Source organism: Hemibagrus wyckioides, linkage group LG15, assembly GCF_019097595.1.
Source record: "Hemibagrus wyckioides isolate EC202008001 linkage group LG15, SWU_Hwy_1.0, whole genome shotgun sequence".
In the NCBI taxonomy this organism is placed as follows: domain Eukaryota; kingdom Metazoa; phylum Chordata; class Actinopteri; order Siluriformes; family Bagridae; genus Hemibagrus; species Hemibagrus wyckioides.
Window position 1 is genome coordinate 16822501 of NC_080724.1, and position 24448 is coordinate 16846948.

General features: G+C 40.9%; 1 protein-coding gene across 1 annotated transcript in view; it reads right to left on the reverse strand.

Moving 5' to 3' along the window:
• Positions 1-24448, reverse strand: part of pex14 (peroxisomal biogenesis factor 14) — a 94741-nt gene that overhangs the window by 67397 nt on the left and 2896 nt on the right. The window contains exon 2 of the mRNA XM_058410142.1: positions 20436-20480. Within this exon, the coding sequence (XP_058266125.1) occupies positions 20436-20480 (45 nt within the window). The remainder of the gene's footprint in view (positions 1-20435; positions 20481-24448) is intronic.

The following is a 24448-nucleotide window of genomic DNA, read 5'->3' on the forward strand; positions in this document are numbered from 1 at the left end:
ACCCGACCAGAGCGTTTATTAAAGCGAAAGACGCATAGATTTCGAGTCGGAGACGCTAACGGACACTGAGGGACGGGCATTTTTCACCAATACCTTTTTCAATTCAGGTAAAAGCTTTGAAAGGTGAGGTGCAGGGTAACGGAGAGCGAGGGATCGGTGATCACACGTGGCACTCAGGCCTTCATGTGTGTGTGTATATATATATATATATATTTATATATATATATATATATATATATATATATATATATATATATATATATAAATAAATGAACACAACAAACTACTCAGTGCCGCTCACCGCAAACACTCCAGCAGCAATCCAGTAATGGATACTTCCTCAGCTCCTCAATTGGTCAAAATGTTTTCATACAATAATTTAATTCAGAAACACTTTTACAAAGCAAGTGTAATCAATTTTAATTAGTTGAATTTTTTTTTCCTTCCTCCTCCTCCCCCAATCGCATAAAGTTTAATGTACTGCCATCGATCTCCTTTTGTTCTTTAATGCAGTGCTGCTTTCCTGTAATTTGAGGCTTTTCTTCCCCCCCCAAACTCCTTTTACAGTCAATGATGACATTCAGTGACAGTCCACACGTCTCTCCGAGCGGCAAATAAGACGGAGTTCGCAGGCTAATGAAAATGAAACTGGATCGTTCCTTGACTGAGAGACGCTTTGTTAATATATTTAAAAAAAAACCCAACATGAACGGTTTGCTTTCCTGAAAACAGGCATTTCAGGAAAATAAATAAATATATAAATAAATTAAAGCGTACTGTTGCGTAGGGGGAAAAGAAAAAAGCATCCGTGCCAAACGTAAATGAACAATGGCAGATAATACTACAATGCCACGTCGTAACACGGCGTTGATGAGACGCACAGATAAACACAAAGGCAATCTTGCGCTGCCAATGGAACCTTGCCCTTCATTTCCACAGAAGGGACGACCAGCCTTCACATCCAATTAGCTGATTGAAGCCAAATGAATACAGCACTAATACAGATATGGATATGGATATGAAGAGCTTTTCCTTTACTTCGATTGAGAAAGCCATACCGGTGGCTACTTTTCCTTTCCGTACCCGTTCTCAAGGCCCGCGTTAAAATAAATAACTAAATAAAAAAAAAAAAAGCTCTCACACAGACACCGGTAGCAAACTGAGCACACACAGCTGCTCCTCCATCACCAAAAGGCCTAATAGATGTACAGTGCAGTGACAATTAAAGGGAAATGTGTTCGGCCATGATCAATTGATTGGGTGTAAGCTCAATGTGACACTTGGCGAGGACGGTCACACCGGCGGCGGACAGATTGTGACATTCGGCTGACATTATCATCTCCCGACGGCCTGCACTCAATAGGGGAGGATGCTAATCGTGCGTTGTGGATCAACAATTTTGCTGTCTTCAAAAGGCTAGGAATTGGTGCCGTGACCCTCTTGTGGATGACACCCATTGCCGTATGGTGTGTGTGTGTGTGTGTGTGCGCGCGCGCGCGCGCGCGAGAGAGAGAGAGAGAGAGAGAGAGAGAGAGAGAGAGAGAGATTTAAGGAATAAAGATGCATGGCAACACTAGAACCAAGCTTACAAAAAGTAAGACACTAAAAGCTTGTAAAAAAGTTGACTCACAGAGAGAAAGTGATAAGAACACAAAGGGGAAGAAATAAAGCCTGCAAGAGGCAAGACTAAAGCCAGACAATGAGAAAGACCGCACTCCCAGACCACGTCTCCCAAAGCTAAGTCTCAGAAGATAACTATCACCATCTACTGGCCACATTTGGTACGGCAGAAAATCGCACGGCTACAAGAGATGAACCTGCAGGCCTGCCAGGCTTTTCACATTAGTCAAAGCTGTCAAGATTGATTAGAGCAACAGGGACAATGGAGCTCCCGTTTAAAGACATGCTCAACCCACAATCAGAGGCACATGACTGGTGCATGGTGCAGGATACCGCTCCTCCATGCAAGGCAGGCTGCAAAACCTTTCCCCTATTCACACTTCTCAAACTGAAAACCCTCACTTCTCAAGATAAACCGCATTCCTCAAAGCTGATCTTTTTCACCAAAAACCGGAGACATACTGATAAACCGGTGAGATGAAAGTCTGTTTTATACTTGTTGACTCACACTGAGAGCAGCAATTCTTTGAGATTACCCACAGATTCGGAGAAACACACAACTAATAGAGGAAGCTGAACTCCTCCATTAAAAAAAAAAAAAAAAAAAAAAAGTATTTTTTTGTTGTTTTTCAGGTTTGGCTTACACAATCAGATAAAGTAATCACAATCACCGCGCTGCTTTCTGCAAATGAACCGCTCCCGAAAGACCTCTTAATGCATTCGGTCTAGCACTGTGACCACTGCGTGGAAAATAAGTGTTGGTATAAGAAATGTTGAATAGAGATAAAAGAACTAACCAAGACGAAGTCTGAAAGCTCGGAGGAGCTGATGTCTCGGATTTCGCGGAAATCAAAAATCAGCAATCAGCAATCAACAGCGATTAATAAGCCACAATATTCACATTTATCACGTGTTCATTTACTGTAACAGAGCCATCTATAACATATTTGCTTTTTAATTTTATCCTATATTTCTCTAAAAATTTTCAAGAGAGCATGAAAATCCAGAATTAAAATGTACTCATTTAATTTATTATTAGTTACTGGATTTTAGAATTAATTCACTGTGATTAAATTATTAATTTTAATATTTTCATGATTTGTAGCTATTTTAAATATAAATGCTGCCAATTTATAATTTTTTAATAAAGTACAAACTATTAATTGTTCTGTGTAACACATTAGTCCTACATAATACAAGATTTTGTAATATATTTTAATAAGATTTAAACATTTAGATTAATAATTACAAACTGGTACTTGGATATAGTTTTGTGCTGTTTATATATATATATATATATATATATATATAAATTATAATATAAACTAAAATGTTTTAATAAAGTCAGAAATGTACCTTAAAATAGGATATACATTTTTTTAAAGTAAAATATTTAATATATTTTTTTAGCTGTTATTATTTTTTCTTATTTAAAGTTAAAAGTTGTAAAATGTTTTTAAAAAAAAATAAAATTATTAAAATACATATTTATGCAATAAATACATATTAAACAAAATAAAAATATTTATTTTTTAATTTTACTTCTAAATAATTAGTGATTACAGATATTAAATAAAAATAATAAAATATGTTTTCATTTTCTTTTATTTACAAGACTTTTGTTGTCAGTTTGTTAGGAGACTTAAATATTGTGACCACAGAAATGTTTCAATTTTTTTATTATTTTGGACCCTAAATAAAAAAATAAGCAATATACAAAAATAATTAGCTTCATCATCATAACCATATCCGATGAAGGATATGAAGGCCACAGCTTAATTCTGTGACAAATATGTAGAGCTATGAATGTGAAAATAACAGAATATTAAACTAATAAGCCATTAATCTACTTTTAAATGGCTCCTAAAGTCATGCTTGATATACAGAACACAACAAGAAAAAGAATTTTTAATCGTATTACTCTGAAGTCATCTCACGCCAAACTGTTTGTGTACAGCAGGTGAGTGAACTTCCTGTGACCAGTGGTTTTATGGAGAGCAGGGTTAATACCGGTCCGTATGTGTGTATGAACTGCCTCAGTGTGACAGCATGGCGTGTGTGAGTGCAGGGGCACTCACTGACAGACACACACCTGCTCTGACATTTTCTGCCGACCTTGACTGAGAAAAACACAATGGCTTGTTTTTCCGAGAGGAGACACATCCAAAATAGTGATCGCTTCTTTGGCTGGTTTTCTCCTTTACCTTCGTACTCTCAGTCAGAGAGGTAAGGAAGTGGAAAAAATGAGTGAGTCAAAATCGGTATCATAATACTGTTAAATTAGAGCGGGTTACAACACCAGGGAGGACACTACTGAGCTGAATCTACCTGGGATGCTGGATATGAAGGAAGAGGTTTGTATTTAAAGTTAGCTGCCATCGTGTGTGTGTGTGTGTGTGTTCAGGTGCAGCAGGTGTAAGAGGTACCAGCTGCATAAACTGGGCATTGTGGGCAACCAGCAGGTGCTGTTTCCGTTACGGCTGCACAACTCAGCTGGTTCTAACCCGAGCCCTGTCTTTAACACTGCGAAACATGCTTCCCTCCTAACAAAATGTCATTCATAAACAAGCATGAAGATGAAGAAAAGAGGCCTGAGGTACTATTTTAAATATTGATCTAAAACTAGGGTCTAGAGATACCGAGCTAAGTCTGAGGAAGCACTGATGAAGGGTTAGACTGAATCATCTACATATGTAGGGCCAGGTCTGAAGGTACTCGGTGTTTAGAGACACTGAGCTAAGACTGAGGAAACATTGATGAAGGGTTAGACTGGATCATCTACATATGTAGGGCCAGGTCTGAGGGTACTCGAGCTCTACAGATGCTGAGCTAAGACTGAGGATGCATTGATGTAGAGTTAGACCGAATGATCTTCATATGCAGGGCCAGGTCTGAGGATAAGACAATGGGTTAGGATTTAGGGTCTAGGAGATTCAGGAGAAACCAGGACTTCAGACTAAAATATATAAAGCCAGGACTGATGATCTGAGAATGGCAAGATTGATCTAAATATTGATTTAAAACTTTGGGTCAAAACCTTCACAAATGGGCGGCACAGTTGTGCAGGAGGTAAAGAAGCACAAGACGAGTCAAACCTAATTTTAGGTTACTATCTGCTTGGATTTTTCACATGTACTTCCATTAGTTTCCTCTGGTTTCCACCAAAGAACAGGTGGAATGGCTACAATAAATTGTCCTTATATATGAATCTGTGTGTGGACAATGGACTGCCGGCACATTCAGCGTGTATTCCCACCCCATTCCTAGTGTTCCTGGGATAGGCTCCAGATACACCCCGATCCTTAAAAAAACAATGAATAAACTCAGTCACCTTTTTCTCCGCAGACAGGTCTGCAGACACACCTCAAAGTGTCAGGGATTAACTGCAGCCTTTTATTATTGCTTTAGGAACTAGTCTCGCTTCACATGGTAGCAGGGTGTGTTCTGCAAAACCTTACACTTCCATCAACAGCATCAAAACAGTGCAAGTCTGACTCAGTTAATATGATGGGAAAATTGTCAAGAGAATTACCCTTACTAGAGCCCAGAGGCAACAGGCATTTTCTATAAGCATGTCTATACAAAGACTGAATTTTCATAACAAGCTGGATGGAAGGTTTGGAAATACTTGGTGAAGGATAAGAGTCTGAAGATTTCAGGCTTGGACTGAATGTCTGGAGACACATGACTTGATGGATGTTGTACTTCCAAGAATCAGGATCTTGAGGTAGAAGTAGAATTGACAGAGTGGATGTTTAGAGCTGTCAAGGGATATACGACGGTACTGAATGTCTGAGATGTGAAACCAAACCTGAATACCTGGAGACAGTGGAGTACTTTCGGTATTATTCAAGGACTGAAAAGCTGACAATACAAGGCCAAGATCAAGAAACTAGAAAAGTAGATGCCAGGAAGGAAGAATGTAGAGATAACAGACTTGTAATGAGGGTGTGAAAATACTAATCTGGGAGAGCTGTTTGGAGATGCGGTGTGTCTGTAGCATAACTGAGTGTCTGGACTGGTGAGGTCTGGTGATGTAGCACAAGAACAACAAAGAACTCATGGTCTTTAGATACTGAGCTTGAACTCAGGACAGCAAAGATGCCAGGCAAGGACTGAGGGTCTGGAACCAGAATCAAGGAGTAGAGTTAAGTTAAGATGATGAGCTAGAAATGAGGGTCTAGAGATGTAGGCCCAGGTCAGAAGTATGGAGAAAACGGGAAAGGACAGAGGGTCTGAGCCAAACAGCTAAAGCTAACTCAAAAATTTTAATCTTGAACTGTCCTGATGTCGGAGGTCATAATGCTAGGACCTGGAAAAAAGTGCTATTATTGAGTGTCTGGAGGTAGCTAGGACTGCAAGAGCAATAATGTATGGTTGGAACTGAGGATCTACAGATCTAGGGCTAGGTCTTAGGATACGGAGACAATGGGTTAGGAGTGAAGATCTGGAGGCTAGAACTCAGGGTCTAGAGATACCGAGCTAAGTCTGAGGAAGCACTGATGAAGGGTTAGACTGGATCATCTACATATGTAGAGCCAGGCCTGAAGGTACTCTGGGTTTAGAGATACTGACCTAAGAGTGAGGAAGCCTTGATGAAGAGTTAAGATCGGATCATTTACACATGCAGGGCCAGATCTGAAGATACTCAGGGTTTAGAGATATTGAACTAAGACTAAGGAACCATTGATGAAGGGTTAAGATCGGATCATCTACATATGTAGGGACAGGTCTGAAGGTACTCAGGGTTTAGAGATACTGAGCCAAAACTAAGGAACCATTGATAAAGGGTTAGACTGGATTATCCACATATGTAGGGCTAGGTCTGAGGGTACTCAGGGTATAGAGATGCTGAGCGAAGACTGAAGATGCATTGATGAGTTAGACCAAATGATCTTCATATGAAGGGCCAGGTCTGAGGATAAGACAATGGGTTAGGATTTAGGGTCTAGGAGATAAACCTGGGAATCTAGAGATACTGTGCTACAATGGTTCTGAAACCAACACTAAAATATATAAAGCCAGGACTGATGATCTGAGAATGGCAAGATTGAGGGTCAAGGCAGTAGTAAGCTAGGACGAAGGGCTGAATATCTTGACCCTGGGACTGAGAGGCTGGAGTTGTCCTGAGATAGAAGCATAACGTCAGTCTCCAGCAGTCTCTAGTGCTCTTGTACAAGGCTGCAACGGTTGAATGCACCATGAGTTGCAACATGAGAGACACCGTGAACGGAAATACCAGAAATAAAACGAACAAAACCATATCGCAGTTGTGCATTTTCTGGAAATATGTTGTGCAAACTGAGAAAACACAACTATAAACTGCTTCTGTGTATTACTACCATTACGACTCTTCACGCCAGAGGACTTCCTCTCTTACCTGTTGTAGTTAAACGAATCTCTTTTTTTCCCCCCCAGAATGTTTCTAAGATGCTTGTTGCCTACAGCTGACTGTAGTGTTAACCTTCCGCTGCTCATTTTTTCTGTGCCTGATAAAGCCGTAATCTCTCTGTGCCACACAGAAACCCTATTAGTGTTTCTCTCCCATTACTTTTCATCAAACTAAGAAAAAGTGACAATTATTAATTAATATCCATTATGCGTTTTTTCCCCATTTCACAAAAGATGATGTGGGGTGAGGGTGGAAAAAAAAAATAGAAGCAATTAGCAGAACAAAATCAAAATATTATGTTTGAAAAGGCACTGATAAATGTCCTGGGAGCTCCCATTTTAGAGTGAAACTGTAATATATTCATGCTGCCATATTTCATTAAACTGCTATTACAGTCCTGATAGAACTATTAGTCACTTTATTAACAACATTAATGTATTTACATTTTTAGTGTACAAGCCAGTTTTCTAGCAATAATTTATGAGCCAGACTTCAGATATTTTATAATGTTCCCTCATCTCAGCCCTTTTGTGCTTATTATTGATTATAAAAACAGACTGAATTTTTATGTTTTCCCCTCCTCCCTTTCCAGATGCAGTCTCTTAATGTGCTGGCAAGGGGCCTCTGCATTAAGAGACTGAAATAAAGTGCATTTATGTCTGAAGCATAACTTCATAATTTACATTGCAACATTTATTAGAGGTGACAAATGAGTGTTTGGTCCACTCGTGCTTTTCCACAATGCAGCACTCATTCAATCCATATAAATTACAGCTGGGATTGTGAGTGCTGGTGCGAATGATCCTATTATATTTATGCAGCAGCACACACATGGGTCTGGTGTGCTTAGTGTAACAAGAGAATCAGAAGTGCAGGCTGTTTATGATCTAATCCACGTAGTGCTTCTACATACGGTGGAGTCAAACTCCGAGATATAGCGGGGAAAAATAATAACAGAAAGAAGTTTAATTAAATTCAATACCACCGTCACCTACCTATGGGGCACTTACATTCCCCAGTGTGCACTAACTTAAAGTCCCCATGAAACGGCTTGAGAGCCGTGATTTGATTTCGTATGTTGACGTATTGCCATTTGAGATAGGAAGTCGGTTGTTATCCAACAGCTACTAACGTTCGATACGCACCATTGAATCTAAACAAAATCAGTAGTAGGTTAGAGGACTGGCTAAACACAGAGCCTTTATTCCACTCTAGAGAAATTCTCACTGCCACCTTCACCAGTGCTTGTCGAAGATGATATCCTAGACAATGTTTTGGAATTACGCCATACACGTTTGAGCCCATGTCTAACATCAGCGGCACGGGCGGCGACGAAGAGTAGCAGGGTCGTCACTAAGAGGTGTCTAATGAGCCGTCTGAACGGTAGAAAGAAGGAACTCTGACGGTGTATGAACACTGAAGCACATTCACACCAAGCCTGTAAAAAAAATACTCCTTCTAATGACTTCCCCTTCGTTAAAAAAAACAAACAAACAAGCAACGTATGGAAAAAGTAATACCATGTGGAAAGCTTACACACAGATGAACCTTGCTACTAATGAGCTATTGCTGTAGAGCAAGACCCACCATTAAGGGAAGAATATCTGCATTCTAGAAAGCATTTAACTGGACAAAAACAAGATTAGCACAGATATAAGTCATAAATATTTGAACAGTCTTAAAAGCTTTGCATTAGAAAATTAAAACATTTTCTTTCTTTTTTTTTTGCTAGACATACTGTCATACAGCTGTTCATAACCATAACAGAAAGAAATACATTTATTTTGACTTCAGGGCAGCTTTAAAAGCAGAAAATGTCCTTGAGATGCATATATACAGAAAGAACCCTTGCCTCTTCCTGTGCTAATATCCCGATAAGCACGAAAAGCCAGCATGTAACGTTAAATAATTATTTTAGAAATGTAGTTACAAACGCACCATGGGAATCCCTCCATTTACACAAATAACTGACGCTGCAGGGGAGTCGGTGGATGAATTAGCAGCTAATAACTTACTGTGCAAGCCGATAAGGAACATTCCCAATGTGTCAATTACAAATGGTTCTTCTCTGATTTCCAGCCTTCTAAAAAAAAATAATAATAATAATAATAATTGCTTTAAAGTGAAACGGGGAAATTTTGACTTTTGCAGAGTGTCGATGAAAGCGTTTCTCCCTCAGCTGTTTGATGGCAGGAATCAGCATGCGGTGGTTCCATGTGTTAAATCCAGGCCTCCCTACTGACCCGAAGTTCCAAAAATAAATAAATAAATAAAAAACAGCATAAGGCTTCAGTCGCACACGGATTCATTAAAGTCAGAAGGACAGGGCCTAGAATAAAGAAAGAGGAAAAAAGATGCTGACATATCAAAGGGTCTCAGTACCTGCATTACCATAGTCGTTTACTTATTAAAGCGGGGATGTTTCCTGTCAATCAGGGGGCCATCACGTCTCCTCATTTGCGGCGGAAAAACTGGCATAATTGCTTCTTATACTAATCAACACAACTTGGGGTAATTATGCCTTGAAAGTGACATTGGAGGCTGAGTGGGACGTGTGTGTGTGTGTTTGTGTGTGTGTGTGTATGTGTGTGTATATGCGCCTGACAGGAGAGGCAGCTTGAGACTTCGAGTCTCCCCTCTCTTCTCTCTTGTCTCTCTCTTTCTCTCTGACATGTCTGCTCTTCTCAGAGCTTCCTCCAACATACAAATAAGGCAGGGAGGAAACTTAGAATATCAGACTCCAGTAATTACAAAGTTGGCAACGGGTTTACAAAAAGCCGTACAGAAGCCTTTCCAGGCACTTGAAAAGCACGGCTGTGCCGCGATTGAATATGTGTCATATTTCTGTCATCTCTCATGCAAACACATCATGACACAGCCTAGAGCCAATTGGAAATTATAGATCTGTAGAACCAATTTTGCTTGGATTGATCCCCTGGCTAGAATCTTAAAATCTTACATATAAGGTTTAAGTAGAAAGTGAAGAAATTGCATTTTCCTTAATCCCAGGCTTGAAATAAAGGGCTTCTCTCTTGAAAGTGGTGAGAAAAATATGGACGCTAGGGGAATAAAACTGAAGTTTCCAGGAAGGCTCCCAGCACAGACACAGAGGCTCAATCAGCGTGTGGTTTAATATCACACTACAAAAAGTCATAACGGCTTGCAGGAAAAAGGAGCAGATCAGATGGCAACATAATTCAAGGAAAAAAGATCGGAAAATAATTAGTCTTAAAGCACAGAGCTGCTGAATTCTCAAATCTAATTCATAGGTTTTCTATAACAGAGGCAGGGCAAACCATAAGATTACACTAATACATGTGTTCTAATAGGTTATCGTTTCTATGGTAACCACGGGAACACCGGTACGTGTATGAGGGATGCTACAAATAATAAAAATTATGTTGTTATTTTAAGGCATTTACTGAATAAATCCCATGTGGACAAAATGCTTTATTATTATTATTATTATTATTATTATTATTATTATTAATTTATTACTTCAAGAAAAAGAAAAAGTTTGGGGAGGGAGCAACTATATAACTGTAAATGCTATTTTTTTTTTCTTTACAGATTTTCACAGCATTAAATGTAACTATAAATGGTTAAAAAGTATAAGGCGTCATTCACCGATAAATTAAACACTGTAATTCTTAGCAAAATGCCGCGGTATAAGACAAATAACACATCGTGTCAGACCGCATCGCACCAAAATGAAACCAGCTATAACCAGTTTTAAGTGCTGAGCAGCGAATACATGCTACATAATTGAATAATTACGTTAATAATTAATAGGCACGACTATGATACGCAGTATGGTTAGGATATCGAGGCAATAATGGATGGTGCATCAGCCAGGAAGAAAAAAAATGACTTAATATGCTCTTTAAGCAAAGAGAAAACTATAGATTACGTCTAACGCAATGAACAATCACTCCCTGCCTGAACGAGAGCAACTGACGGCGAGATGGCTGGAAGAAATTCTTCCCCCAGTTACCAGTCAGTGGTGACTCAACCAGAAGCCAAAGTCACTGGTGCTTGACTCACTCTCCTGGACCTTCTCCTGATGATTGCATCTGACTCGTCTGACAAATCTAATCGCGCTTTCCCACAGGGCTATGACCATTCTATTAAAGAGTCACATGGTGCAAGTTGTCTAGAAATCGTCACAAAAAGCCTGGGGACAGGGACAGGGATGAGGACATGGACGAGGTTGGCGAAAGGAAGGGGGACATGAATGAGAACATTGACGAGGATAGAGGACAGGGATTGGGATGGGGACAAGGACAACGACAGAGATAAGGGACAAGGATAGGCATGGGAATTACAAGGACAGGGAACATGGACAGAGATGAAGAAAGGGAGAAGCACAGGGATGAGAACAGTGACAGAGACAGGGACAATGGAGGGATAGGGACAGAGACAGGAAAGGAGACAAGGACAGAAGGACGGAAGAAGAATGAGGAGGAGAACAGAGAGAGGGATGGGAACAAGGACAGAAGTACAGGGTGAGGAGAGGAATAGGGACAGTGACTGAACAAGGACAGAGATGGAAAAAGGGACAAGGACAGTAATAGGGACAAGGACGCACACAGGGACTGAGACAAATGCAAGAAGAGGAATGGGGCAGGGACAGGGACAAGGACAGTAATAGGGACTGGGACAGGGACTGAGACAAAGGCAAGGGCAAGAATAGGAATGGGTCAGGGATGGGGTCAGAGAAGGGGACAAGGACAGAGATGAGGACAGGGATGAGGACGGGAACAAGGACAGGGATGAGAACTGGGACAAGGACAGGGATGAGGACGGGGACAAGAAAGGGGATTAGGACAGGGACAGGGATGAGGATGGGGACAAAGAAAGGGATGAGGACAGGGACCAGGACAGGAATGATGGGGACAAGGACAGATGAAGGTGGGGACAAGGGCAGATGATGGAGTGGACCAGGGCAGAGATGATCATGGGAAAAGGACAGGGATGAGGATGGGGACAAGGACAGGGAGGATGATGATTGGGACAAGTACCGAAATGAGGACAGCGACAAGGACATGGACGATGTTGGTGGCAAGGACAGAAATGATGGGGACAATGACAGAAATTAAGACAGGGACACGTACAGGGATGAGGAGGGGGACAAGAACAGGAATGAGGGTGGGGACAAGGACAGGAATGAGGGCAGGGACAAGGACAGGAATGAGGGCGGGGACAAGGACAGGAATGAGGGCGGGGACAAGGACAGGAATGAGGGCGGGGACAAGGACAGGAATGAGGGCGGGGACAAGGACAGGAATGAGGGCAGGGACAAGGACAGGGATGTTCAAGTTCAAGTCTACGGACAACAGCAGTCTCCTTCTTTCAGTTCTGCAGGCCCTGCTCTTGTTTCAATGTTTCTATCCAACGAGCTCCATACGGGAAAAGCTGAAATTAAATGCGAGTTTGATTTGTGCAGTTAAATGTCAAAGCAATTTTTGGGAATGTCATAGGTGATTTTTATTTCCTTTAAACAGAACAGACTGAATTTATCTGTGGATCCGTCTCTACTGATGTTCGCGCGGACAGAGATCGGTGCGGCAAAGACACCGAAATGAGGCTCGGGTTTAAATGCCACAAGTGATTTTTGCCTCCAGCGATGAGGCAGAGGTAGCTGTGGATGATGCTGATAACCGAAAATGACAACTCTTTTCCCACTTTCTTTAGCAGATTATAGGTTATAAAGATATGAATGTGGGATTGGCAAGAAACCCTTGATCAAACACTTTAATAAAATTATAACTTTGATTTTATTATCTGAAGGGTGTTCCTCGGGTAAAGCATAAAGGTGTTGATGGGAATGCCTACAGATCCAACATGTCTAGACCGTAAACCCTACACATGTTCAGCTAGTGGCTTTAAAGTTAGAGATAGCACCAATCCAATACCCAGCATGACATTCAGCATGACCCAGCATATTCATGACATTTATTAGATTTAGAAGTTAAGTGATTTTTGTGTTAAAGAGGTAACTGAAGTGCTTACATCGTTATGATCTGATCTCTGTAAAGATAATAATATCTGTGCCTGTATGAATGGACTTAACTAGATAATTATTTTATTTTATTTTATTTTATTTTATTTTATTTTATTTTATTTTATTTATTTATTATTTTAACTACTCATTTTTAAACTAGTTAGGTCAGGTTTTCAGGACTGGGCTGCACATCACAGATGAATAATAATTATATTATTAATCAAATAATAATGATTTTATAATCACTGTCAATATAAGGATTTTTACAGAAATATATATTTGTGTACAAATGGTTCTGTGCATGCATCGAGAGATGAGAAACTGGTGCTTGAACCAAAAGCTGAAAAGTAAAAGGAAGTCGTTCCTTTTGTACCCAAAACTGCTACGTTATCAGATCGAAAAAGAAAAGCTTGATTTCCTGATTGGAAGCTTGTCAAAAGATTTGCAGTATTTCAGCAAACAGGACAGAATTACAATTGAAAATTGACTCTATTCACACAGAGAAAAATAAATGGGCTTTTGATGTGGGAAGATGTCCGGCCATAAATCTGCTGCATCTGGACCCCGAGGAATCGGCTTCTCTGATCTGATCGAGCGGGGACACGGAGAAGCAAAAAAAAAAAAAAAAAAAAACAGAGAATAATGAAATCTGGATTCCAGTCATCTTTTCAAAGAGCAACAAAATGAGAGCAGGGTACGATTTTGTAAAATATTTTGAAAGAGAAAAAGAAAAAAAGTCCGAATAATTCGTGTAGATGAGCGTCAGAGAGACAGAGGAAAGCGATGAGGTTTCATAGAAAAGCCATTTCTCAGTTCAAACATGAAACTGAGAATTACGGTTTGTTTCATGCCTCAATTGTGTCAAGAGCGTCTCATACCGGTAAACAAACAAGAGCTTCAAGAGGGGATTCTACAAAATAACACACAAAAAAAAAAAGAACCACATGCATCAAGGGGGAAAGCCTGGCAACAAAGCAAAGCTTTTACAGGAAAAAAGCAGATGATTCACCTCTAAATCAGTGATGTGTAGTGAGTCAAAAAGAGCCACCTGTGCTAAAGCGAGAGGCCTGAACAAGCCGGCAGCCGTAAACTCATTTTCTGCAGCCGGCATCTGCAGCCCTCGAGAAGTGATCCGAGCACGCACGATAAATCTGACGTGAAATCATAATCATAAAAGCAATTAGCTGACCCTGCGCCGCTCGTCCTTGGACATGACAGTGAGAATTCATACAGAGTCCTCCAAGGATCCTGAAACGGAGGGAGGGAAGGGAAAAAAGGGAGGGGGGGAGAGAGAAAAGTGCAACACAGCAACAATAAAGCCCTTCCTGTGTCATTAAGCACAGACACCGAGAGCTCGGGAAAGTGTGCAAGTGGCACTCTTAAAAACACATCGTGACGCCGAGCTCCCACTTCACAACCACGGCTATGGGGGGTGAGGGGGTACGGTCAACAAGCGCTCGGACACGTGTGCCGTCATTGCATTTGCATCAACATCGACACTGGTATAAGGGTACTGATCCGACACCCTGATTGTAAAAAAAAACCCCTGATACCACGTGATACTATTTGAGAACAGGAAATGAATGAAGTATTTCCTGATGAATACAAAACACCAAGCAAACTGTGTACTGCAGAAGTGCAAAATCTTCTTACGATAAAACATCGTAAAGATAAAACTATCAGCAAACGCTTGCTAGGTGCCAGGTGCGTGCAAACAGCTCTGACGCAGTAGGTTCATCCTGATGATCTTCTACTATTGATTCCTGACACCGAGGGGTTCTGACGCAGTGGAAATAGAAAAACAGAATTTATTTTCCGCTTGTTTTTTAGCTATAACCCCAAAACAAAAAGCGTGCACAGAAAGGATTCGCCATTCTACGTGCTTTTAAAAGAGGGGGGAAAAAAAGGGAGAAAAAACGCTAAAGGACCCTTCACATCTTGGCCCAGTATGAGCAGCAATGACGAACTTCTCCTAGTGGCCATCTTCCTCAATAATTTTGAATTATCTCCGAGCCTGGAGCCCCATACCGACCATAATTCCCTTTACTGCAGGCCGCTCCAATAAAGGATTACAATTAAAGTAATAATCAAAAGTGGAAAAACAGGCAAAAATGAGATCTAAATTGCTGCAAAGCGTCACCAAAGGTATTAGTGGCTCAGATTTATTACCAGCCACTACCTCCTCTCATCTCTGGACTTTCATAACCGGTATATGAAAACGGAGGGCCGTCGTCTTTTGTCCTGAGCAGCACCTCTGGCTGCGCGCTGCTGTGTTCCACAAGTCCCGGCTGAACGTGGCTCATTTTCAAAACCAACACACAAGCAACAGATGTCAGCTGTAACTGCGGGGCGCTGAGGGACGACTAGCGCGAGGGACAAACGGGAGAAAACGCCGCTAAAAAACAGGGATAAGTGAACAAGACAGTGAGAGAAAGTCTGATAAAGCAGCTAGAATGTTAACGTTGGCATCTTGTCAATTTGTGCCCGAATCCTGAGCTTTGTGATGTTTTTTTATAAACCTCTACATGCTGGCGATAGCAGAGGGGCTCCGGAAATTCGTAGACTGCTGAGCCAAAACAGATCACTTCAAAGCGCCTTATTTAACGCTCGCTAAATTTTTCATCACAGTCGCTTAATATCCTGGGGAAGGGGAGCTTTTGAAGTCGCAGCGAGACCGGAATGTTCTTCTGACAACTTTCTCTTTTTTTTCCCCCGCCTTTCCTCATTTTTACCTCCTCCCTCAGCTTCTGCATCCCTGCCTCTTTCTACAGGAGGCCAGTGATATTTGGGGTGCAGAGAGCGACCCCAGCGGGCTGAGCCGGCCTGCAGTAGACCATAGACATTAGCGTGGTCATCAGTGGCGTTTGCAGAAAAGTGCTTGAATTGGTGACAGAGATGACCCATACAGTCTGTAATCACTTTTTTGATGTCTCTACTGTTTGCCACGTTGGAACAAATCGAAGATCCTGCCTCGTCCAAACCTGATGTGGTAGCTTAGTGGTTCAGGTGTTGGACTACTTGTCTGAAGGCTGTGAGTTCAAATCCCAGGTTCACCATGCTGTCACTGATGGGCCCTTAATCCTAAATTGCTCAGTTGTATAAGATAAATAGTATGTCGCTCTGGATAAGGGCATCTGCGAAATGCAAACCTGTGGAAAATCTGCAGGAATTTTAAAAATGTCTGCCTGGTTTGCTTCATTTTGTGTTTACTTCTATGATTTTAAAATTGTGAAATCCTGAGGGACCGATATTACACACACACACACACACACACACAAATATAGATAAATAAACAGACAGATATTGCGTAATTCTAGAAATTCTGCAAAAACGACCATTTTTGACGTTAAACATTCTGGAAAAGTTTCTGTGATTATAGAGCTGACCACAAATAAGCTACATGCACTGAGGGCTGTGACGTGTTTCGTCTACTGTGAACTATCATTACTCAGCAGTACAGTAAGAAAGTCTAAGGTTTTTTTTATTTTTAAACAATAAAGTCCAATAAAGTCATAATAATATTAATTATGCTTCATAGCATTTTCTGTATGTTTGATACTAATATAATTATAATTAACTTTTACTTTATTTTATGCATGATATAATACATTATTATTATTATTATTATTATTATTTGCTTTAAAGTGTTTGTGCAGGTGATTTATAGGGACACACATCTACTATTTATATTAAAAAAATAATCAAACAAGAAATAATCCACCATCATGGATATCAATGGACATGGCCAGTTTTGCCATGTAAAGAAATTTCTAATATTTTGTCCTAATTTCCAGGCACGCATAAAAAAGGTAGAGTGAATACCAAGTCAAATAACAAGTGTGAGATACAAAAGAAAAATGAAAAGATTTAAGAAATCCTAAATCAAGGACGAAGTAAATCGACGTGAGTGAGTGGGCGGGGCCGGACCGGAGAGCCGAGCGTCAGAGCTGGATCGTGATTGGTGCTGCGGTTGAGTGACACGCCAGAGAGTAAAGAGAGCACAGGTCCAAACCTGGCCTGACGGAGCGAGGTGAGTCAGAAGCGTTTAACGTGACTGCCTCGCCTCGGCTGACACGCCGCCTCACGCCAACTCTGCCACCAGTCCCCCTTTCCTCTCATCCACATCAAATCCTTTCAGACACAGATTTCAATTATTCACCTCATCCAAATAATGCCTTGTGACATGAATTATCCAGGACTGTAATAATCCACTTAACTGGGAAAGAGCAGCTCATCAAAAAGAGAGAAGAAAGGAAAAGAGAAGAGAGACTTGGCGACCGGTTGGGAAAAGCGAGCCGCCTTAATAACCTAGGTTTTCAGGAGCCGGGGGTTTCATATTTCAAAAATTGCCATGAAATCACATTAAACAAAGGAGAACAATTCAGAAAGTAATGGTGAAGACAGAGTCTATACATGTGCTGTGTATATATGCTCACTGGCCACATTAATAGGAACACCTCTCCATCTGGTCGTACAGCAGTACAGTGTATAAAATCACTTCAGGAGCATCGGTTATCATTTACATCAAGCATCAGAGTGGCAGAGGCGGAGGCAGGAAGTGACCTCGGTGACTTTTGATGATGCTTGGTGGGTTTGTTTGAGTATTTCAAACGTGTACAGCAAAATACTGAACATCATGGAAAAAACATGACGTAGCCAAGGGGAAATACGAGACAGTGGAGAATTAGCAGAAGGTAGATAGCGACGAACGGCTGATCAAATTCTCATCAAACTTAAAAAAAAAGATTTGAAAAAGCTCCGAAAGATAACAATGCCTTGCTGATGATCTGCAATCAAGAAGGTTAAGCCCGGGTTTAGGAATGTACAGTGTGATCACTAACCAGAATGAATTGTTAACCTCAGGTAACGGATGTGCAGTGTGAAAGGTGAGACTATATAACCCAGGATTCTGATAACCTTCATTAACCTTAAGACAATCAGCTAGGGCTATGAATGATCTTGAAAACAAAACGATAAGCATCTGCAGTTCTGGATGGTTGTGGAAATGCCTTGTTGATAAATAAAAAAAAAATTTAAAAAAGTCACAGGAAACTGCTCTGAGCTGACAGGAAGGCTGCTAAAGCTCAACTAACCACTCTTTACAACCGAGTGAGCAGAAAAGCATCTCAGGACGCACAGCACCTAGCATCTTGATGCGGATGAGCATAAATACTGATCTAAATATGGTTGAATCCACCACCGGTTTTCACTGCTGCACTGCACTGACATGTTTCATTTAACACTGTATTCTATATTTAAGGTTTTTCTTCATAATGCTTAGTCTTATATTTGTGAATATATGTGTATATGTATATGTGTGTGTATCTTGTAACTGACTAAGCTGCTGTAACAAAAAATTCCCTCATGGGATCAATAAAGTCTGTCTGTCTGTCTGTCTGTCTGTCTGTCTGTCTGTCTGTCTATCTATCTATCTATCTATCTATCTATGCCTGTCTGTCTGTCTGTCTGTCTGTCTGTCTATCTATCTATCTATCTATGCCTGTCTGTCTGTCTATCTATCTATCTATCTATCTATCTATCTATCTATCTATCTATCTATCTATCTATCTATGCCTGTCTGTCTATCTATCTATCTATGCCTGTCTGTCTATCTATCTATCTATCTATGCCTGTCTGTCTATCTATCTATCTATCTATCTATGCCTGTCTGTCTATCTATCTATCTATGCCTGTCTGTCTGTCTATCTATCTATCTATGCCTGTCTGTCTGTCTATCTATCTATCTATGCCTGTCTGTCTGTCTATCTATCTATCTATGCCTGTCTGTCTGTCTATCTATCTATCTATCTATCTATCTATCTATGCCTGTCTGTCTGTCTATCTATCTATCTATCTATCTATGCCTGTCTGTCTGTCTATCTATCTATCTATGCCTGTCTGTCTGTCTGTCTATCTATCTATCTATCTATCTATCTATCTATCTATGCCTGTCTGTCTGTCTATCTATCTATGCCTGTCTGTCTGTCTATGCCTGTCTGTCTATCTATGCCTGTCTGTCTATCTATGCCTGTCTGTCTATCTATGCCTGTCTGTCTATCTATCTATCTATCTATCTATCTATCTATCTATCTGTCTGTCTGTCTGTCTGTCTGTCTGTCTGTCTGTCTGTCTATATCTATCGATCTATATGTCTATCTATCTATCTATCTATCTATCTATCTATCTATCTATCTATCTATGTCTGTCTATCTATCTGTCTGTCTATCTGTCTATCTATCTATCTATCTATCTATCTATCTATCTATCTATATGTCTATCTGTCTATATCTAATCGATCTATCTATCTATCTATCTATCTACCTGTCTGTCTATATCTATCTATCTATCTATCTATCTATCTATCTATCTATCTATCTATCTATCTATCTATCTATCTATCTATGTCTGTCTGTCTATTTATCTATCTATATGTCTATCTGTATATCTATCTAGCTATCTGTCTGTCTATATCTATCTATCTATATATCTATCTATCTAGCTGTCTGTCTATCTAGCTATCTGTCTGTCTATATCTATCCATCCATCCATCCATCCATCTACCTACACCAGGAAAAGAGCAACAAGTTTACACCCCTGAAGTTATAGTGGGGACAGAATCACTGAAACTGGGCTGATTGGAAAAACATCAGCTGCCTTTTTTCCCTCGAGAACGTAACCACCATACATGTGTGGAGAAAAGCCAACAGCTATCAATGAGCCTGAATGCTGACAAACATCCAAAAAATAGCTTCTACGGTGTACCTTGACACCTTTACTTTAATAAAAACAAGTTAATTCATTAGCATAGCTTAGTGCAAAAGATCACGTTAGGTAGATATGGCCACAGTTCAGACCCAGGTGCAGAAAGACAACAGTTGAATATCATTAAAAATGAGTGTAGAAATAGAGGCGGTCAGATTTCTAACTAGTGACTACTATTCTTTGTACTATTTTATTTGAATAAAATCAGCAAACACTGGATGCTTTTAGACGGTGTGTCGGATCATCGTTTTGGGGATATCCAGACCGTACACAATGCTAGAACTTGTGGTTGACAGAAACATATTTCAGTTCTGGAAAGTCTGTAGTTTTCAGAAGTGTATGTAGTGGTGAAATGTCACCGTTTTACCGCGTGCAAGGTTTTTCCCAGGCCATTGCATGCTGTTCCTGTTTTGACACTGTTTTTAGTCATAAGGAGTATCAGTTTGCATGGTGACCTGGATGGATTGAGACGAATGCAGCCAAAATCCGAACCATTTAGAACCACGTGGTGTTTTTGAAAACCATTTAGAATTATAATTGTACCGATGTCTTTTTGGTTGTTTTATTAAAATATTTTGGAGGGACGGGGGGGGGGTGTTAAGCCTTTATGCAGTTTTTAGTGAGACAGGATTTCACATCCAGAGTAGAAAGACTTACCAGAGCTTCCCGTGGTGGAGAGTCTTCTCTACCTGGAGGTCCACTCTGCAAAGAAAGCAGCAGATTTGTATTACAGCTCCACCTAGTGGGATTCTCTTCACACTACACACAGTTTAAAAGCGCTCCTCAAACTTCACCTGATCCCATTCCACAGTACACTATATTGCCAAAAGTTTTGGGACACCCCTCCAAATCATTGAATTCAGGTGTTGATTTTCAGGTGTTGAGCTTGGCCCCTTAGTTCCAGTGAAAGGAACTCTTAATGCTTCAGCTTCATAGCAAGACATTTTGGACAATTTCATGCTCCCAACTTTGTGGGAACAGTTTGGGGATGACCCCTTCCTGTTCCATGACTGTACACCAGTGCACAAAGCAAGGTCCATAAAGACATGGATGAGTGAGACTGGTGTGGAGGAACTTCACAGAGTCCTGACCTCAACCTGATAGAACACCTTTGGGATGAATTAGAGCAGAGACTGTGAGCCAGGCCTTCTCGTCCAACATCAGTGGCTGATCTCACAAATGCACTTCTAGAGGAATGATCAAAAATTCCCATAAATACACTCCTAAACCTTGTGGAAAGACTTCCCAGAAGAGTTGAAGCTGTTAAAGCTGCAAAGGGCAGGCCAACTCCATCTTACATACATGTGCATGTAAAGGCAGACGTCCCAGTTTTGACCTGGCTCGCAGTCTCTGCTCTAATTCATCCTAAAGATGTTCTATCAGGTTGAGGTCAGGACTCTGTGAAGTTCCTCCACACCAAACTCGCTCATCCATGTCTTTATGCACCTTTTGGTATGCTGAAGCATTAAGAGTTTCTTTCTGGAACTAAGGGGCAAAGCCCAACCCCTGAAAAACAATGATTTGGAGGGTTGTCCCAAAACTTTTGGCAATATAGAGTACTTATTTATTTATTTTTCAGAGAGCAGGTTTTCAGATTATATATTTTTCACATCATTAAAACACATTTTACAAAGCATTTCTTGTATACAAAAATTCTCCTCAATGATAAAACTCACACGAATATATAAACGAAAACAAGCAAGTTTTTCTGTCACACATGGCAACATTCAAGCATTAATGTACAAATCATTTATTTACAGAAATCAACTCTAACCATACTGTGTTAATATCACTATATTATATAAACTGTAAGGGTCTATAGCAGCTAGAGATTATTATATAACACTAACTCTTTTCTATTACCTGCTACTCACAGGTCCCTAATAAACATACAGTGTAGGTGTCGGAAGCCATTAATGACTGGATGATAATAAATAAGCATCCGTCAATCAGTGAGAGACTGAGGTGTGGATTTAAACCTAAGTTACAGTGAAGTGCTATGATAGCAGAGCTGATCATATACCTGAATACAGACGAGTTAAAACGTTTCAGAAAGGCTTTCAGTGAAAATTGTATAGTATTGTATAGTAATCTTGCTTTAAAACAACATTATGTCCATGTAAATGTTTTGTTTATGTACAGTATAATATATATATATATATATATAGGGTTTGGACAATGAAACAAACACTGGCCAATTTAGTGTTGGAGGTTTCATGGCTAAATTTGGTGGCCAATCTTCATTGATTGCACATTCCACCAGTAAGAGCAGAGTGTGAAGGTTTAATTAGCAGAGTAATAGCACAGTTTTGCTTAAAATATTGCAATGCACACAACATTATGGGAGACATATCAGAGTTCAAAAGAGGACAAATTGTTGGTGCAAGTCACAGATGCGCCAGCGAGACGAAGACAGCAAGTCTTTGTGATGTATCAAGAGCCACGGTATCCAGGGTAATGTCAGCATACCACCAAGAAGGACGAACCACATCCAACAGGAGTAACTGTGGATGCAAGAGGAAGCTGTCTGAAAGGGATGTCCGGGTGCTAACCCGGATTGTATCCAAAAAACATAAAACCACAGCTGCCCAACTCACTGCAGAATTAAATGTGCACCTCAACTCTCCTGTTTCCACCAAAACTGTCCGTCAGGAGTGCCACAGGCTCAATGTACATGGCCGGGCTGCCATAGCCAAACCTTTGGTCACTCGTGCCAATGCCAAACATCGGTTTCAATGGTGCCAGCAGCGAAAATCTTGGGCTGTGGACAATGTGAAACATGTATTGTTCTCTGATGAGTCCACCTTCACTGTCTTTCCCACATCCGGGAGAGTTACGGTGTGGAGAAGCCCCAAAGAAGCGTACCACCCAGACTGTTGCATGCCCAGAGTGAAGCATGGGGGTGGATCAGTGATGGTTTGGGCTGCAATATCATGGCATTCCCTAGGCCCAATACTTCACACGTCACTGCCAAGGACTACCGAACCATTCTGGAGGACCATGTGCACCCAATGGTTCAAACATTGTATCCTGAAGGTGGTGCCGTGTATCAGGATGATAATGCACCAATACACACAGCAAGACTGGTGACAGAGTGGTTTGATGAACATGAAAGTGAAGCTGAACATCTCCCATGGCCTGCACATCTCCCATGGTCACCCCCATGGGTGTTTTGGAGGAGCGAGTCAGGAAACGTTTTCCTCCACCAGCATCACCCATCATCAAAAGGAGGCCCTACACCATACTAATGAATTATTGTGGTCTAAAACCAAGCATTTCAGTTTCATTGTCCAACCCCTGTGTATATGTATATGTATATGTATATTATATATATATATATATATATATATATATATATATATATATATATATATATATAGTAGTGTCACATATGTCACTTAAGTTCATATGCGAGTCAAGGCAGGTGAGCGAACACTTTTGGCAATATAATATATATATATATATATATATATATATATATTGCCAAAAGTATTCGCTCACCTGCCTTGACTCGCATATGAACTTAAGTGACATCCCATTCCTAATCCATAGGGTTCAATATGACGTCAGTCCAGCCTTTGCAGCTATAACAGCTTCAACTCTTCTGGGAAGGCTGTCCACAAGGTTTAGGAGTGTGTTTATGGGAATTTTTTACCATTCTTCCAAAAGCGCATTTGTGAGGTCACACACTGATGTTGGACGAGAAGGCCTGGCTCTCAGTCTCCGCTCTAATTCATCCCAAAGGTGTTCTATAGGGTTGAGGTCAGGACTCTGTGCAGGTCAGTCAAGTTCATCCACACCAGACTCTGTCATCCATGTCTTTATGGACCTTGCTTTGTGCACTGGTGCACAGTCATGTTGGAAGAGGAAGGGGCCAGCTCCAAACTGTTCCCACAAAGTTGGGAGCATGGAATTGTCCAAAATGTCTTGGTATGCTGAAGCATTCAGAGTTCCTTTCACTGGAACTAAGGTGCCAAGCCCAACCCCTGAAAACAACCTGAATTCAATGATTTGGAGGGGTGTCCCAAAACTTTTGCCAATATAATGTATATCTAAGGTATATAAAACAACCCCACAACATAATGAAAAACAACCCCACAACATAATCCCCCCCTCCACCAAACTTTACACTTGGCACAATGCAGTCAGACAAGTACCGTTCTCCTGGCAACCGCCAAACCCAGACTCGTCCATCAGATTGCCAGATGGAGAAGCGTGATTCGTCACTCCAGAGAACGCGTCTCCACTGCTCTAGAGTCCAGTGGCGGCGTGCTTTACACCACTGCATCCGACACTTTGCATTGCACTTGGTGATGTATGGCTTGGATGCAGCTGCTCGGCCATGGAAACCCATTCCATGAAGCTCTCTGCGCACTGTTCTTGAGCTAATCTGAAGGCCACATGAAGTTTGGAGGTCTGTAGCGATTGACTCTGCAGAAAGTTGGCGACCTCTTCGCACTATGTGCCTCAGCATCCGCTGACCCCGCTCCGTCAGTTTACGTGGCCTACCACTTCGTGGCTGAGTTGCTGTCGTTCCCAAACACTTCCACGTTCTTATAATACAGCTGACAGTTGACTGTGGAATATTTAGGAGCGAGGAAATTTCACGACTGGATTTGTTGCACAGGTGGCATCCTATCACAGTTCCACGCTGGAATTCACTGAGCTCC